Here is an 18,936-nt window from a genome sequence, read left to right as displayed (position 1 = left end):
AGCAGCTGATGAGATTTAAACATCCTCCAGGCCGGGAAGGGAGCAGTCAGCTCAGATTCCCCTCAGGAACCCCACACTGTTGGTAAAATCCAGCAGCATGTAAGGAGCCCATTTGCCCATTTAGTGTGTGCTAGCTCCTTGAAAGCACTCTCAATTCACCTCACATCTCCTGCTCTTCCCACAGAAGACCTACAAACCTGGACAGTTCCAACTGAGTCCGCAGCCACTGCCCCTTCAGGGAGTGTGCCCCAGATTACAGCAGCCCGTGGGGTTTGCCATCCCCCATTGGGGGCAGGTGATTATCGCCTGAGTGGGAGACCAGGAGGTGAGAGCAGCTGAAGATTCCCCTGGTGTGTGATGTGTCGCGTTGTTTCGTGTGCTGGAGTGTAATTCTGTACATATTTTAAAAAAAGGATCGAGTGAATTTCCTTCCTCAGCAAAGTGACAATCGATAATAAAATTTGTTGACATTTCCCTGTCCTGGTTCATCACGAAAACTCCTTTACCTGCTCTCCATTACTGCAAACATGTTAGTATTGAAGGGCCAGGGAGACCAGGCATGAGATAGATTCAAACTAAGACACAGGACTGTGACAAAAACAGACAACATAAATGGACCAGGAATGGTCATGACACACGATGCTGATCATATTAACACCACAGGTGGAAAAATGACACTACAGATTTCTTCTGGCAGATGTTCTTACTCATTATCCTACTACCTTCCAATCCTCGATATACAGACACCTGCTCCAACACCGCGCCACACTCCACCTCATGCTAATATTACACTGTAGTCCTGCTGAGGAGGATTGGCTACACCGACAGGGTCAGTCTAACTCTAATAGGAACAATTCCCAACCACAGTTTGGAGTCCAGAATACAGGCAGACATTCAGCACAAGGGAGTGTCACAGCCCTGCCCTGTCGGAGGGTCAGTGCTGAGGGAGTGCCGCACTGTCAGAGGGTCAGTGCTGAGGGAGTGCCGCACTGTCAGAGGGTCAGTGCTGAGGGAGTGCCGCACTGTCAGAGGGTCAGTGCTGAGGGATTGCCGCACTGTCGGAGGGTCAGTGCTGAGGTAGTGCCGCACTGTCAGAGGGTCAGTGCTGAGGGATTGCCGCACTGTCGGAGGGTCAGTGCTGAGGGAGCGCCGCACTGTCAGAGGGTCAGTGCTGAAAGAGTGCCACACTGTCAGAGGGTCAGTACTGAGGGAGTGCCGCACTGTCAGAGGGTCAGTGCTGAGGGAGTGCCGCACTGTCAGAGGGTCAGTGCTGAGAGAATGCCACACTGTCGGAGGGTCAGTGCTGAGGGAGTGCCGCACTGTCAGAGGGTCAGTGCTGAGGGAGTGGGCACTGTCAGAGGGTCAGTGCTGAAAGAGTGCCACACTGTCAGAGGGTCAGTGCTGAGGGAGTGCCGCACTGTCGGAGGGTCAGTATTGAGGGAGAGCTGCACTGTTGGAGGGTCGGTGCTGAGGGTGTGCTGCACTGTCAGAGGGTCAGTGCTGAGGGAGCGCCGCACTGTCGGAGGGTCAGTGCTGAGGTAGTGCCGCACTGTCAGAGGGTCAGTGCTGAGAGAATGCCACACTGTCGGAGGGTCAGTGCTGAGGGATTGCCACATTGTCAGACGGTCAGGGCTGAGGGAGTGCCGCACTGTCGGAGGGTCAGAGCTGAGGGAGTGCCACACTGTCGGAGGGTCAGTGCTGAGGGAATGCTGCACTATCGGAGGGTCAGTACTGAGGGAGTGCCACACTGTCGGAGGGTCAGTGCTGAGGGAGAGCTGCACTGTTGGAGGGTCTGTGCTGAAGGAGTGCTGCACTGTCGGAGGGTTAGTGCTGAGGGAGTGCCGCACTGTCGGAGGGTCAGTATCGAGGGAGGGCCGCACTGTTGGAGGGTTAGTGCTGAGGGAGTGCCGCACTGTCGGAGGGTCAGTATTGAGGAAGGGCTGCACTGTCGGACGGTCAGTATTGAGGAAGGGCCGCACTGTCGGAGGGTCAGTATTGAGGGAGTGCTGCACTGTTGGAGGGTCAGTATTGAGGAAGTGCCCCACTGTCGGAGGGTCAGTATTGAGGGAGGGCTGCACTGTCGGAGGGTCAGTATTGAGGAAGGGCTGCACTGTCGGACGGTCAGTATTGAGGAAGGGCCGCACTGTCGGAGGGTCAGTATTGAGGGAGGGCCGCACTGTCGGAGGGTCAGTATTGAGGAAGTGCCGCACTGTCGGAGGGTCAGGATTGAGGAAGTGCCACACTGTCGGAGGGTCAGTATTGAGGAAGTGCCACACTGTCGGAGGGTCAGTATTGAGGGAGGGCCGCACTGTCGGAGCGTCAGGATTGAGGAAGTGCCACACTGTCGGAGGGTCAGTATTGAGGGAGTGCCGCACTGTCGGAGGATCATGTCCTGTGTAACTGTGTTGGAAGAAACAAAAGCTCAGATCCTGAACAGCAAACACAAATAAATTGGTCAATCATCTCATCTTCTGATACTGCCTTTTTGTTTTGTGAAAATTTGTCTGGCATTGCTTAGGGCCTCTTGGTAGTGTCCCAACCTCTGGACCAGGAGGCCTGCCATCGAATCCCACCTGCAGCAGGCCTCTGTAATAACATCACTGTGCAGATTGATTGGAAAATACCTGCACTTCAGAAATGCTTTGAGATGTCCTGACGATGTGAAAGGCTATATATCAATGCAAATTCTTTCTCATGTTGTAAAGGCAAGTCTCCAGAGAAAAGAATCCAATCCCAGTCCTTCAATGGTTAAACTGACACATGTTAATATTTGTACTTTTGAGCTGATGTCATTTATTGCAATACTTTTCCTCATTAACATATTAAATGTTTTGGGATGAATTCAGGAAGAGCAGAGACTAACAGGAGCAACTGAGTGAGAACAAGATATTTGAGAGAAGCCACAGGAGGTGAACAGTGGGAAACTAAGGAACGAGCGAGATGTTTAGTCATGGGTGATACACAGGCGTGGGGTTTATCAAAACAAATAAACAATATCCGAGAGAAGTCAAGTTTGTGACTCTGAGCTGGAGTGAAGCTTTGGAAAATCAGAATTAAATCCAGAGAGATGTACAGCAGACCCTTCGGTCTAATCCGTCCATGCCGACCAGACATCCCAACCCAATCTCGTCCCTTTTGCCAGCATTTGGCCGATATCCCTCTAAACCCTTACTATTCATAGAGGCAAAAGTGAGGACCACAGATGCTGGAGATCAGAGTCAAGAGTGTGGTGCTGGAAAAGCACAACCCGTCAGGCAGCATCCGAGGAGCAGGAGAATCGATGTCTCAGGTAAAGGCCCTTCATCAGGAATGAAGGCAGGGAGTCTCCAGGGTGGAGTGCTTTTCCAGTTCCCTTCCTATTCATATAACCATCCAGATGCCTTTTAAATGCTGTAATTGTACCAGCCTCCACCACATCCTCTGGCAGCTCATTTCATACATGCACCACCCTCTGTGTGAAAAAGTTGCCCCTTAGGTCCCTTTTATATCTTTCCCTTCTCACCCTAAACCTATGCCCTCTAGTTCTGGACTCCCCGACCCCAGGGAAAATACTTTGCCTATTTATCCTATCCATGCCCCTCATAATTTTGTAAACCTCTATAAGGTCACCCCTCAGCCTCTGATGCTCCAGGGAAAACAGCCCCAGCCTGTTCAGCCTCTCCCTAGAGCTCCAGTCCTCCAGCCCTGGCAACATCCTTGTAAATGTTCCCATGTGCAATGCCTGGGGGTTTGGAGGAGGCAGGTTCAACTGAGGCATCAGGAGGGGCATTGGAGGTTATTTAAATATAAACAATAAGCAAGATTACAGAGAAAAGGCCAGAGATTGGAACGAAGTCAAAATACTCCAAAAGCCAGTCCAGAAACAATGGGCTGAATGACAGCTTTGAGCAGCGTCACAGAATTCTCTGATTCTGTGGAAACAACTTTTCCTTTTCAATCAAAATTAATGCCCTTCCCTTTGCAGAAAGTCTTCCAAAAGCCAGAGAAACACCAAGAATTATCGATCCATCTCTTGGAATAAGCCACTCCAATGATCCCAGGGTAAAATCAGAAGTCACATGACACCAGGTTAGAGTCCAACAGGTTTATTTAAAATCACAAGCTTTCAGGGTGCTGCCCCAGGTGAAGTCACTGAAGTTCTCCTGATGGAGGGACAGCGCTCCTAAAGCTTGTGATTTCAATTAAATCCCCAATGTGTTGGACTCTAACCTGGTGTCGTGTGATTCCTGATTTTGTCCAGCCCAGTCCAACACCAGCTCCTCCCCACCGTGATTCCAGGAGAAACATCAAGGGGAGCTTTGAAAATACAGTTGGCCGTTGCCTGGATTTGTTTTTTTTGCTGAGATTCTGGCCAGTTAGGGAGCTGAAACACAAGGAACAGTCAGACACAAACTTCTTGCAGTGACAGGGAGTGAGAGGGAAACAGGAATTTCTGGGAAATTGGCTTCAGTGAAGTCATGAGGGTAGGTAGGTCAGGGTCAAAGCAGAAAGAATGGGTCACTGTCATTGGTTTGCAAATGAATCACCACAGGAGCTGTACCAGGTCAGAGGGAATGGATCACCACGGGACCTGTACCAGGTCAGAGGGAATGGATCACCACGGGAGCTGTTATACTCTGTCTCAGGTCAGAGGGTCACAAAACATTTCATGGGAAACTGTCCCTGGGTTTCTGAACCTGCAATCCACCTTCACACCACCCAGGGATCTTGCTGTGTACAAAATGGCTGCTTGATTTGGTTACTTTAGGAAGGTACTGCACTTCCTCAATGGTGATTGTGTTCTCCATTGGATTTTTGTCACTTCTCTTGTCCATTTTGTTGAGATTGACTAACACCTGGCCTCCCTCAGCCTGAATTCCTGCAGGCCGACGGGTTCCATTCTGTTCCAGTCACTTCCAAACAACCCCTTCCCCCTCCCCCAGTGGCTCTCTCACATTTATTTCCAATCTCGATGCATTGGAATGAATTGTTTCATATCCACCCATCAGTTGTTCAGCTTGTTTATTTGTCATCAAAACTGCAGAGATGATTAAAACTGAACCACCTCACAGCAACCAAACATTGCTGCTGTCATCCGCCCCATCTCCGAGAATCAAGTCTTAATCCTCCATCTGCAGAGATAGAAAGAGAGAGATATAGATACAGACATACATAGAGATAAAGATAGGCGGAGGCAGATTGTGACAGAGAGATACAAAATGATAGAGATAAGATAGATATAGAGAGATATAGGTTAGAGAGATAGGTATATAGAGAGAGATAGATGGAGCGATAGACAGAGAGATGTGTAGAAAGAAAGAGGGTGAGAGGTTTCTGATCACCTGAACCCATATTCTGGAAGGTGGTGTGGGGAGAGTGTGGGGATCCAACTTGAAATATCCACCAGCACCAAAAGAAAGGGATGATGGGAAGAGGAGTGAGGCAGAGAGTGCTGAGTGAGGATCATCACGGAGAGGTTCAGGGCTACAGGCAGCCATTCAATATGGCTGTTAGCTCCCTCCATTGGAGAGACTTTTAATTACACTTGGCTTACTGCTGTCTCCAAATAAAACCATGGCTTATATTTAGAAAGCGCCTTTTAAACAAAGAAACACCCATAAGACCATAAAAGGCAGGAGTAGAATTAGGCTATTCAGCCCATCCAGTCTGGTCCACTGTTCAATCATGGCTGATATGTTTATCAGCCTCATTCACCATCCTTCTCCCTGTAACCTTCTCTCCCCGTACAAATCAGGAACCTATCTACCTCAGTCTTAGACACACACAATGACCTGGCTTCCCCAGCCCTCTTTGACAATGAGTTCCACAGATTCCCCACCCTGTAGCTGAAGAAACTCCTCTTCATCACAGTCCTATAGGATCATCCCTTCACTCTGAGGCGGTGTCCTCGGTTCCTAGTCTCTCCTACTGGTGGGAACATCTTCTCCACGTCCAATCTGTCCAGGCCTCTCAATATTCTGTAAGTTCCAACCAGATCCACTCCCCTCATCCTTCGAAACTCCATTGAGTACAGACCCAGAGTCGCCAATCGCTCCTCATGACAAGCCCTTCATCCATGGGATCGTTATTTAAATCTCCTTTGCACTTCCTCCAATGCCAGCACATTTTTCCTTAGATATGGGGCCCAAAACTGCTCAGAATATTCCAAATGTAGTCAGACCAGAGCCTTATACAGCCTCAGCAGGACATCTCTGCTCTTGTATTCTAGCTGTCTCGAAGTGAATACTGACGTTACATTTGCCTTCCTAGCTGCCAGCTGGATCTGCATGGTTACCTGAGGAGATTCCTGAACTAGGACTGACAAGTCCCTTTGTGTTTCAGATTTTCAAAGCCTTTCCCCATTGAGAAAGTAGCCTATTTTTCCTATCAAACAGCATAACTGTAGTTTTTCCACATTGTATTCCATCTGCCACTTCTAGGCCCACTCTCCTGCCTATTCAAGTACTTCTGCAGCCTCCCTGCTTCCTCAACACTACCTGTCTCTCCACCTAGCTTTGTGTCATCTGCAAACTTAACAACAATGCCCTTAGTTCCTTCATCCAGATTGTTAATGCATAATGTGAACAGTTGCGATCCCAACAGAGACCACTATGCAACTCCACTAGTCACCAGCTGCCATCCTGAGAAACATCCCTTTATTCCCACTCTCTGCCTTCTGCCAGTCAGCCAATCCTCTGTCCATGCTGATACCTTGCCCCTAATATCATGGGTTGTAATCTTATTTAGCAGCCTCCTGTATGGCATCTTATCAAAGGCCTTTTGGAAATCCAAATAGATCACGTCCACTGGCTCTCCTTTGTCTAACTTTCTCATTATCTCCTCAAAGAAGTCTATCAGATTTGTTAGGCATGACTCAGCCCTATGTTACTAAGCACTTCCAAATACTCCGCAATCTCATGCTTAATAATGGACTCTAAAATCTTAGCAACAACTGAAGTCAGGCAAACCGGCCTATAGTTTCCTCCTTCTGCCTTCCTCACATCTTATCCAGGGTGTTGCATTTGCTATTTTCCAGTTCTCCGGGACTCTCCCTGACTCCAGTGTTTCCTGAAAGATCACCACCAATGCCTCTACAATCTATCAGCTATCTTTTTCAGAACTCTGGTGTATAGTCCATTGATCCAGGTGATTTACCCATTTTCAGACCTTTCTGTTTCCCCAACGCCTCCTTCGTAATGGCCACCGCACTCACCTCTGCCCCGACTGTCTTGAAGTTCTTGTAAGTTGCTGGTGTCTTCCACTGTGAAAACTGATAAAAATACCTATTCAGTTCCTCTGCCATTTCTTTGTTCCCCATTACTACTTCTCCAGCCCTCATTTTCCAATGATCCAATATCCACCCTTGGCTCTCTCATGGCTTTTATATATTTAAAAAAAACTTGCAATCTTCTTTTATATTACTAGCTAGCTCACCCTTGTATTTCATCTTCTCCTTCCTTACTCCTATTAAAGTTATCCTCTGTTGTTTTTAAAGGTTTCCCAATCCTCTGGCTTCTCACTGATCTTCACCACATTGTAGCTTTTCGTTTTGCTTTTATACTCTCCCTAACTTCCCGTGTCAGCCACAGTTACTTCATCCTCCCCTGAGTATGTTTCGTCTTCTTTGGGATGAATTTCCGTTGTGCCTGCCGAATCACCCCCAGAAACTCCTGGCATTGCTGCTCCCCTGTCTTCCCTGCCAGATTCCCCGTCCTATCACCTCCGACCAGCTCCTCCCTCAACTCTTTGAAGATACCTTCACTCAGTTGTAATACATTTACATCTGATTCCAGCTCCTCCCCCTCAAAATATAGGGTGAATTCTATTATGTCACAGTCACTGCCCTCTCAGGGTTCCTTCACCTTCAGCTCCCTAATCAAGTCTTCCTCATTGAAAGACTGGAGCGACTGGGCTTGTATACACTTGAGTTTAGAAGGATGAGAGGGGCTGTGATTGAGACGTATAAGATTATTAAAGGATTGGACACTCTGGAGGCAGGAAGCACGTTTCCGCTGATGGGTGAGTCCCGAACCAGGGGACACCGTTTAAAAATAAGGGGGAGGCCACTTAGAACAGAGTTGAGGAGAAACATCTTCACCCAGAGAGTGGTGGGTGTATGGAATACTCTGCCCCAGAAGGCAGTGGAAGCCAGGTCTCTGGATACTTTCAAGAAAGAGATGGATAGAGCTCTTAAAGATAATGGAATCAAGGGTTATGGGGATAAGGCAGGAACTGGATACTGATTGTGGGTGATCAGCCATGATCATAATGAATGGTGGTGCTGGCTCGAAGGGCCGAATGGCCTACTCCTGCACCTATTGTCTGTTCCACATCCCTAATATCACATGTGCCTGGACCCTTTGTGGCTTTACCACAAGCTGCTCCAAATCCCAGCTCAGAGATGTTTCAAGAATTCCTTTCCTTAAGCTTCACTACTAACCTGGTTTTCCCAGGCCACCTGCACATTGCAGTCCCTATGACTAATGGAACAGTGCCTTTCTGACATGCCTTTTCTATCTCCTGACTTATTTTCTTCCTCACATCCTGACTACCCTTGGGAGGTCTGAACACACCTCCCAGTAGGGTCTCTCCCTTCGCAGTCCCCCAACTCTACCCACTCAAGCTTCTACATCTTCTGATTCTCCAGCACTTCTCACTATTGATTTAATTTCATTTCTTACTAACAATGCAACCTTGTCCCCCCGCCTACCCTCTTGACAGGTGGTGTATCCTGGGTTACTCCACTCCCAGCCCTGATCCCCTTGCACTCACGTCTCTATGAAACTCACCATTCTGTTATTGCCAATCTCAATCTGTGCTACAAAGTCATTTCCCTTGTTTTGCATACTGCGTGTATTTAACCCCCTCCGTCCCATATTGACTGTCCCCTTCTCATAGTTGCCTCCTTACCTGTTGTGTGTGAGAAGTTCAATTCCTGACCCTCTCCATATAATATCCTATGACTTGTTCTGGAAGCTTTAAATGAATTAAAGGGTGAAAACAGCTCAGGAGAGGTTATGAAAGACCTTGTGATCACCCTACTGAGCTTTTGCACGAGGATTCAGGTCCCAGATTAGTTCAGGATGAGCTTGTCCTGACAGTACAGTTCCTTCCTGTCCCAATTCTGATGCCAGTGATCCATAAACTGGAACCCCTCTGTCCTGCATCACTCCTTTTACTACATATTCACTTCCCAAATCTCATTCTTTGCCAATTCACATGTGGCTCAGGTAGTAACCCAGAGATTATGAGGTCCTGCTTTTTCAAAAACAATTCTGCTCCTGGTACCAGAGATGTCCCAGCCAGTGCCAACTCTTGCTCGTGTTATTGGGGCCAACGTGGACCATAATGCCCCGGGTGGCTTCATGGGAGCATTACTAAACAAAACATGACATCAGACCACGTGTTTAAGGCTGGTCACCAGACACCTGACGAGAGGAAGGTTTTTATATAGGACTATCTCAAAAGAGGAGAGTGAGTGAGAGTGGGTTCGGGAGGAGATTGCAGAGCTCAGGGCCCAAGCAACTGAAAACAGGACCAATAATGGCAAAGCAACTACAATGTGCAAGAGGCCAGAACGGGGAGGGGGGATTTCGGGGAGCTCAGGGGGTCTGTAGGGAACGGGGGGGTTTCGGGGAGCTCAGGGGGTCTGTAGGGAACAGGGGAATTTCAGGGAGCTCAGGGGGTTTGTAGGGAACGGGGGCGGGGGATTTCGGGGAGCTCAGGGGGTCTGCAGGGAACGGGGGATTTCGGGGAGCTCGGGGGTTCTGTAGGGAACGGGGGGGTTCGGGGAGCTCAGGGGGTCTGTAGGGAACGGGGGGGGTTTGGGGAGCTCAGGGGGTCTGTAGGGAGCGGGGGGATTTTGGGGAGCTCAGGGGGTCTGTAGGGAACAGGGGGTTTCGGGGAGCTCAGGGGGTCTGCAGGGAACGGGGGATTTCAGAGAGCTCAGGGGGTCTGTAGGGAACAGGGGGTTTCGGGGAGCTCAGGGGGTCTGCAGGGAACGGGGGATTTCAGAGAGCTCAGGAGGTCTGTAGGGAACAAGGGATTTCGGGGAGCTCAGGGGGTCTGTAGAGATCACACAGACAGTAAGGAATGAGCAATCAAGGGTTTGGAAATGTAGATTAGAAATTTAAAACCAATACTTCGCTCAACTGGGAGGCCGTGTCATATAATGGTACGTCAAAGATGATGACCATTCAGCCTCCCCCCCATGTCTGCTAGCTCTCGAGATAGCATTCCTAAACCACCTACTCCTCACTCCTTCCCTCAGACTCGGAGGCTGTGGGGTGACTATTACAGGTTTATAAACTAATGAGGGGACATGGAAAGGGTAAACAGGCAAGGTCTTTTTCCCTTGGGTGGGGGGGTCCAAAACTAGAGGGTGTGGCTCAAAATGAGAGGGGAAAGATTTAAAAAGGACCTAAGGGGCAACTTTTTCATGCAGAGGGTAGTGAGTATATGGAATGAGCTGCCAGAGGATGTGGTGGAGGCTGGTACAATTATAGCATTTAAAAGGCATTTGGATGGGCATATGAATAGGAAAGGGTTTGGAGGGATATGGGTCAGGAACAGGCAGGTGGGACTAGTTTAGTTTGGGATTATGTTCAGCACAGACTGGTTGGGCCGAAGGGTCGGATTCCATGCTGGATGACTATGGCTCCATGACCTTGCTTCATGTAATTATCTTAAAGCGGTCTTCTACAGACCCTGTTGCCAGTGGAAACAAAACTACCATCCACAAACTTCCAAACAGAACGTGCAAAACTTCACAGAACAGCCTATAAAAATCAGAATGGGAAAACACTGGGAGAGACACATATACATCACCAAGTTCATCCTGGGATCATCCTCTGCTCCAGGCGGTTAGCTGCTCTCACCCAAATGGGACAATATTAATAGCTTCCAAGTGACCCCACTCTCCGCAAACATCAAAGCTCCCCAGAACCAATGCTGCTACTGTTCGGGCCTACTCACAGTGCCACACACTTCAACCCAATCTGGCAAAACTGTCAATTCCAAATTTCAGAAATTCTCATCCTGCATTTCAAATCCTTTCATGACCTCACTGTCACCATAATCCCCTCCAGACCTACAACCACCGTCACTATAATCCCCTCCAGACCTACAACCCTTCCAGATCTCCATACTCTTCCAATCTGGTCTCTCCCCACAATCATTCCCAATCTCCACCATCAGAGGCCACATCTTCAGTTACCTGGGCAATAGCTCGAGTAAAAAGAGAGAGAGAGAGAGAGTGAATATTAGAGAGACAGAGATTGTGTTAGAGAGAGAGAGAACAAAAATACGTGTTACAGGTGGGGGCGGGGGAGTGTTACAAAGAGAGAGAGAGTGTTAGAGAAAGAGACAGTGTTACAGAGAGAGTATGTTAGAGCGAGAGATTGCTTGTGCGTGAGAGAGAGAGAGGGGAAGACAGTGTGTGTCCCAGAGGCAGAGACCGAGCAAGAGCGTGTTAGAGAGAGAGAGAGACAAGGGGGAGAGAGTGTGTTACGGGTGGGGGGGGGAATGTGTTACAGTGTGAGTGTTACAGTGTGTGTGTTAAAAAGAGAGAGGGGAGAGTGTGTGTTACAGAGAGTGTGTTACAGAGAGGGGAGAGGGAGTGTGTTACAGTGTGTGTTAGTGAGAGAGAATGTGTTACAGAGAGGGGGGGGAAAAAAAGTGTTGCTGAGGGGGGAAAGAGAACACATGCATTACACAGATTGTGTGTTAGAAAGAGAATGGTGGGAGATGGTGAGTTTTGCAGCGAGTGTGTGGGGGAGAGAGAATGTTACAGAGAGTGTTACAGTGTGTTAGAGAGTGTTACAGAGTGAGAATGTTACAGTGTGTGTTACAGAAAGAGGGAAACAGAGTGTTCTAGAGAGAGTGTGTGTGTTACAGAGAGAGGGGGAGACAGAAAAAGGGAGAGAGTATGTGCATTCCAGAGAGAGAGACAGAGAGAGACAGCGCGAGAGAGTGTTACAGAGAGATAGGGGAGAGAGTGTGTTACAGAGAGGGGGAGAGAGTGTGTTCCAGAGAGTTACAGAGATAGACAGTGTGTTACAGTGAGAGAGCGACTTACTGTGTGTGTGTGTGTGTGTGTGTGTTACAGAGAGCAAGAGAGGGGAGTGTGTGTGCATTACAAAGAGAGAGAGAGAATGTTATTGAATGTGTGTTACAAAGAGTTACAGTGGGCGGGGGGGGAGAGAGAGAGAGACAGAGCATGATACAGAGAGTATGTTAGAGAGAGAGAGAGAATGTGTTACAGAGAGAGTGTTATAGAGGGGTGAGTGTTAGAGAGAGACTGTTAGAGAGAGAGTGTTACAGAGAGAGGGAGAGTGTGTTACAGAGACAGTGTTAGAGAGAGAGGGAGAGAGCGTGTTACAGAGCGTGTTGGAGGAAGAGAGTTAGAAAGAGTTTAAGAGTTACAGTGAGAGAGACAGAGTTAAAGAGCGAGACTGTTAGAGAGACATTGTTAGAGAGAGTGCTACAGATAGACAGAGAGAAAGAGCAAGAGTGCATTAGTGACGTTGTTAGAGTGTTACAGATAGAGTGAGAGAGGTAGAGACAAGAGTTAGAGGGAGACAGAGTTAGAGGGAGATTTAGAGAGTTAGCGAAAGAGACAGAGTTAGAGAGAAAGTTAGAGACAGAGTTAACAAGAGAGAATTAGAGACTGAGACAATTAACGAGATAGAGAACTTCAGTGAGAAAGATGTTGTTAGAGAGTTAAATGGCAAGAGAGTGCAATAAAGAGACATTTGTAGAGTGTTACAGATAGAGTGAGACAGTTAGAGAGAGGCAGAGCGAGAGAGTTGAGAGGGAGTTAGAGTTACAGTGAGAGAGAGACAAAGTTAAAGAGTGAGAGTGCATTAGAGACATTGTTAGAGAGTGCTACAGATAGAAAGAGAGAGACAGAGAATTAGAGACAGAGAGACAGTGAGTTAGAGAGAGAGAGAGAGAGACAAGAGTTCGAGAGACAGACAGTTAGAGAGACACAGACACACAGAGTTACAGAGAGAGAGTTAAAGAGAGAGTGTTAAACAGCGAGAAAGAGAGGGACAGAGTTAGAGAAAGAAAGAGTTAGAGAGCGAGAGACAGGCAGACAGACAATTAGAGAGACAGAGTTGCACAGAGTTAGAGGGAGAGACAGACAGTGTTAGAGAGAGGGAGACAGAGTTAGGAGGAGAGAGAGACACAGAGAGAGAGAGAGAGAGAAAGAGAGAGAGACAGAGTTAGAGAGGGAGACACACGCCTAATTAGAGAGAGAGGGAGACAGACAGAGTTAGAGAGAGACAGAGTTAGAAAGAGAAAGACAGAGACAGTGAATTATAGAGAGAGAGAGAGACAGAGAAATACAGAGTTAGAGAGAGAGACAGTTAGAGACAGACAGCGTTAGAGAGACAGAGTTACACAGAGTTAGAGACAGAGGGAGACAGAGCTAGAGAGAGTTGGCAAGTTGAGAGTTGGGAAGACGAGATTTGGCGAGGGTGTGTGAAAGTGGGCTCGAGAAAGGGGTGGGAACACACGAAGCCATTTATCTACTTGAAACATTTTATTGAGAATCACAATTTTACAGATAAATAATTAATATCTGCTCAACATACCACAAACACAGGCTGCATTGTGTGGAGAACACAGCAGCAACAACAATATATAAAGACACAGGGTTCCATGTTATACACAATTAATTCTATACACAATGCTACACATAGAGTTTGCAATAAGTTAGTGGCTAGTGCAGTATGCTCTCTGGTGGAGGGAGAGTCCGGCATTGGACAAATGATGACAGATTGGGGTTGGTTCACACTTGTAACATCCCCTTTACCCTCCATCTCCCCTGGGGTGATGGGGGTGGGATGAATCTGGCGAGCAGCAATGTGACAAGGGTAAGTTTAAGCCCATCAGATATTGCAGATGGGCAGAGTGTCACATTGGGACAGGCCACACTCCCAACAGGGCTCAGCAAATTCCAACAATATCCCTCGACAGCATCCCTAGCCCCACCTATCACTTTACATACCCCTGACAGTCTGAGATAACTGCTGCCAAGGGAGGGGGCCAATTGCCAGACTGATTATAAATGAATAAATAAACTAACATTTCTACAGTGCTCAGAATTCCTCAATTGACTTTACCACCAGTAATGTACTCTGCACTGCGGTCACTGCTGCTATGTGGGAAATGTGGCAGTCAATTTGTGCAAAGCAAGATCCCATAAATTTCAAACGTGGTACTGACCAGACAATTTGATCTTGTGGTATCACTTCAGGGGAAATAAATACTGGACCGGGACACAAGGGAGAATGTCCCTGCTCTTCTCTGAACCAGAGGTCATGGGGATCTTTCACATCCAGCTGAGACCGTCAATAGAGCCTCCCACTGGAAAGGCAGCACAGTTTATAGTGCAGCGTTCCCTCAGGACAGGCAACAGCAGCATCAGCCCAGATTCTGTGCTCTCATGGCTAGCTCGGGACTCAAACCCACAGAACAACAGGAAAAGTGCAGCATTCACCAGTCAGGTGCTGGCTTCAAATGTCCTCCCGCACAAGAACGAATCAAAACAGTGTAGAAGCCAGAATGAACCAGATCAGGTACCTCACCAGGCTTTCACACGTGCTGTCCTGCAGTCTGCAATCTCTCCCGCTCTTTATCTCACTCTCAGCATCCCATGTCAGCTAGTGAGAGGGAGAGAGAGAGAGAGACGGAGACCATCAGGAATGGTACTGCCAACTTGGCCAATGCTGGGGGAGAAAGGATCAATATCACTGAATGACCACTGGCCAATTGTCCACATGTCTCTTGTACGGTCACTGACTCTGTTCCATGCTATGGACTGTCAGCTTAAGTCTTAATACAGAAACTAAAGACATGGATCAGATGTTTTTGATATTTAATCTTGTTTTTGTGGTGTTATCTTTCATAGAAGAAAGTTTCTGGATGCCTTCACTTGGCAGCGTTACCTCGGAAAGCCTGGGCCTAGCCTGGTATCCATAGTAACACATAAAAAGGTATTTTGTTTTAAATACAACAATAAAATACTATATGAAATACAGATTTATACACTTTTGTTTAACATTGTTAAGGATCTGTAGTTTAATTGCAGTTTCCCCTGTTCTGTACACAGAATACTAGGCAATATGTAGAGTGAGGTTCAATAAGACAGTTCTGGTTGGGGACACGGCCTCTCAGAGAACGCACCAAGGATGTGGGGTTTGCTGACAGCTGCTGCTATTGATGGTGGTGTTAACGGGGTGTAGGCTGTGGCACCTTGTCAATCACACAGAGACCTCCTGATGCCAATTAATAACCACCCAATGGCTATCTACCACCCTATTAACTTTCTCACCGAGTACCGGCTGATCTACAGCCTCCTGCTCTGCACTCCACCTCAAAACCACAAACAGCCTGGTCTGGTTGCTGGGGCACAGCGGGATCTTTCTGCCCCTTTACTCCCACCTCCACAGGCTTCAGCAAGAGGTCAAAGGAATACGGAGAGGTCACTCTCTCTGGCTGCAGAGCTCTATCCATGCACCCTGCAGTCAGGGAGGGAGGGAGGGAGGAAGGTGGCAGATTATCCAGTTGATGCCCATGAGGAGGAGGAAGAACGATGCCAGAGAGAGAGAGACAGAGAGAGAGAGACAGAGAGAGAGAGACAGAGAGAGAGAGACAGAGAGAGAGAGACAGAGAGAGAGAGACAGAGAGAGAGAGACAGACAGAGAGAGAGAGACAGACAGAGAGAGACAGACAGAGAGAGACAGACAGAGAGAGAGACAGACAGAGAGAGAGACAGACAGAGAGAGAGAGACAGAGAGAGAGACAGACCGAGCACAAGATCGAGATGGACAGTAAGGGGCAGAGAGAGATAGGACATGGTGGGGAGGAAAACAAGCCAAAAGGCAAGGTACACACCACACCCAGGCACATGTGTACACACACACATATATATATACACACACCCATCCACTCCCGCCCCCGCCACCCCCTCTCCCACAGGGCAATCCCTGCTTAGACCCAGTGCCATGACAAAAGTGAACTCTCTCTCACTATCGAAATCTCAGGCTCCAGATCAAGTTGAGTCCATGTTTCCCCAACCCCCACACCATCGTGACTCCTTCCCCATGTTTTAAATAACTGGAGCAGGGCAAAGGCTGTCTCTGATCATTTGTAAGGTCTTCTCAAGTGAACAGGAATCTCTGTGCTTTCCACCCCTCACCCGACACCCTCCCCTGGGGAAAAAAACGTTGCTTAGCTGGCTACTTTGTGCTTTTCAGTAAACGAGAATAGCTTTCCTTCACACCCGACTCTGTCCCCGTGGCCCTGGGAAACACCAGCTGAGGCAGCATCCTGAACAAGGGCCTGTTCCACACTTCAGCACCAGTGGGAGCAGGGGCCCACAGTCTCTCGTTCGCTCCAGTCCTTTCCCCCAGCCCCATGCCCTGTCAGTGCTGGTGCTGTGCACAGATCCCATTCCTGAGTGAGGGAGCTGGGAGGAGGGATAGTGAACTCGCAGAGAGGAGATGGCATTGGTGGGCTCATCTGGGGAGTGGGCAAGTTTTCAGCAGCCAACTGTCTTCCAGAATCAATAAATAAACCTTGAATTAAAATAAATATATATACATATATATATTTTTATACCATTCCTTCAAACATTATCTGCATTTAAGTGAGCACGTCTTACAGAACAGACTAGGCGACGTGGAAATATTTTATATTCACTTTAAGCACCTGCAGGAGTTAGAATACGTATTTCAAACTCAAGGATATTAAACTCTGACCCAGTGATGATAGACACTTTTGGTGTGTCAGTGTTTTCTCTCATTTAAACCAAGGGTTGCCCAGTAAAATGTGTAAAGGTTGCATGTGAGGGATTCGCATTCTCGTGTCACTCACTCCTGGCTGTCACTTTCCTCAGTAATCCTGCGTCTGATATCCCTCGGAGGCGCTTGTGTAGGATCCTGTCGACAGTGGTTGCTGGTAAGAGCCTGGGGCTTCCATCTCGTCCCCGGAGAGGTACGGGCCGTAAGGGGCAGAGGTGTCCTGGCTCGGGTCTGTGTACTCCTGGGAGAAAAGAGCAGAGTCGGCTCCCAGGCGGTACCGCTGGTATCCCAGGAATGCCTGAGCAGCCTTTCAACGGAGCAAGGGCAGACAGGAGGCACAGACAAAGAGAGAGAGAGATGGCGGGGGGGGAGAGAGAGAGATGGGGGGGGAAGAGAGAGAGATGGGGGGGGAAGAGAGAGAGATGGGGGGGGAAGAGAGAGAGATGGGGGGGGAAGAGAGAGAGATGGGGGGGGAAGAGAGAGAGATGGGGGGGGAAGAGAGAGAGATGGGGGGGGAAGAGAGAGAGATGGGGGGGAAGAGAGAGAGAGATGGGGGGGGAGAGAGAGAGATGGGGGGGGAAGAGAGAGAGATGGGGGGGAAGAGAGAGAGATGGGGGGGAAGAGAGAGAGATGGGGGGGGGAAGAGAGAGAGATGGGGGGGGAAGAGAGAGAGATGGGGGGGGAAGAGAGAGAGATGGGGGGGAAGAGAGAGAGATGGGGGGGGAAGAGAGAGAGATGGGGGGGAAGAGAGAGAGATGGGGGGGAAGAGAGAGAGATGGGGGGGGAAGAGAGAGAGATGGGGGGGGAAGAGAGAGAGATGGGGGGGGAAGAGAGAGAGATGGGGGGGGAAGAGAGAGAGATGGGGGGGGAAGAGAGAGAGATGGGGGGGAAGAGAGAGAGATGGGGGGGGAAGAGAGAGAGATGGGGGGGGAAGAGAGAGAGATGGGGGGGAAGAGAGAGAGATGGGGGGGAAGAGAGAGAGATGTGGGGGGAAGAGAGAGAGCGCGCGAGAGATGGAGCGGAGAGAGAGCGCGCGAGAGATGGAGCGGAGAGAGAGCGCGCGAGAGATGGAGCGGAGAGAGAGCGCGCGAGAGATGGAGCGGAGAGAGCGCGAGAGATGGAGCAGAGAGAGAGAGCGCGAGAGATGGAGCAGAGAGGGCGCGAGAGATGGAGCAGAGAGAGAGAGAGATGGAGCAGAGAGAGAGCGCGCGAGAGATGGAGCAGAGAGAGAGAGCGAGAGATGGAGCAGAGAGAGAGAGAGATGGAGCAGAGAGAGAGAGAGATGGAGCAGAGAGAGAGCGCACGAGAGATGGAGCAGAGAGAGAGAGAGAGAGATGGAGCAGAGAGAGAGCGCGCGAGAGATGGAGCAGAGAGAGAGCGCGAGAGATGGAGCAGAGAGAGAGCGCGCGAGAGATGGAGCAGAGAGAGAGCGCGCGAGAGATGGAGCAGAGAGAGAGCGCGCGAGAGATGGAGCAGAGAGAGAGCGCGCGAGAGATGGAGCAGAGAGAGAGCGCGCGAGAGATGGAGCAGAGAGAGAGCGCGCGAGAGATGGAGCAGAGAGAGAGCGCGCGAGAGATGGAGCAGAGAGAGCGCGAGAGAGATGGAGCAGAGAGAGAGCGCGCGAGAGATGGAGCAGAGAGAGCGCGAGAGATGGAGCGGAGAGAGAGTGCGCGAGAGATGGAGCGGAGAGAGAGCGCGCGAGAGATGGAGCGGAGAGAGAGCGCGCGAGAGATGGAGCAGAGAGAGAGAGCGAGAGATGGAGCAGAGAGAGAGAGAGAGATGGAGCAGAGAGAGAGATAGAGATGGAGCAGAGAGAGCGCGCGAGAGATGGAGCAGAGAGAGAGAGAGCGAGAGATGGAGCAGAGAGAGAGAGAGAGATGGAGCAGAGAGAGAGAGAGAGATGGAGCAGAGAGAGCGCGCGAGAGATGGAGCAGAGAGAGAGAGAGCGAGAGATGGAGCAGAGAGAGAGAGCGAGAGAGATGGAGCAGAGAGAGAGAGCGAGAGATGGAGCAGAGAGAGAGCGAGAGATGGAGCAGAGAGAGAGCGAGAGATGGAGCAGAGAGAGAGCGAGAGATGGAGCAGAGAGAGAGCGAGAGATGGAGCAGAGAGAGAGCGCGCGAGAGATGGAGCAGAGAGAGAGCGAGAG

General features: G+C 49.4%; 1 protein-coding gene across 2 annotated transcripts in view; it reads right to left on the bottom strand.

Annotated features, from left to right (window-relative positions):
- Positions 1–13,506: 13,506 nt before the first annotated feature.
- LOC140489398 (synaptogyrin-1-like) overlaps positions 13,507–18,936 on the bottom strand; it is a 44,296-nt gene continuing 38,866 nt past the window's right edge. For both annotated transcript variants that reach the window (XM_072588910.1, XM_072588911.1), the window contains exon 4: positions 13,507–17,097. In XM_072588910.1, the coding sequence (XP_072445011.1) occupies positions 16,882–17,097 (216 nt within the window). In that variant the 3' untranslated portion in view covers positions 13,507–16,881. The remainder of the gene's footprint in view (positions 17,098–18,936) is intronic.

Source organism: Chiloscyllium punctatum, chromosome 18 (genome assembly GCF_047496795.1).
Source record: "Chiloscyllium punctatum isolate Juve2018m chromosome 18, sChiPun1.3, whole genome shotgun sequence".
NCBI lineage: Eukaryota > Metazoa > Chordata > Chondrichthyes > Orectolobiformes > Hemiscylliidae > Chiloscyllium > Chiloscyllium punctatum.
This window is presented reverse-complemented; position numbering and strand designations above follow the sequence as displayed.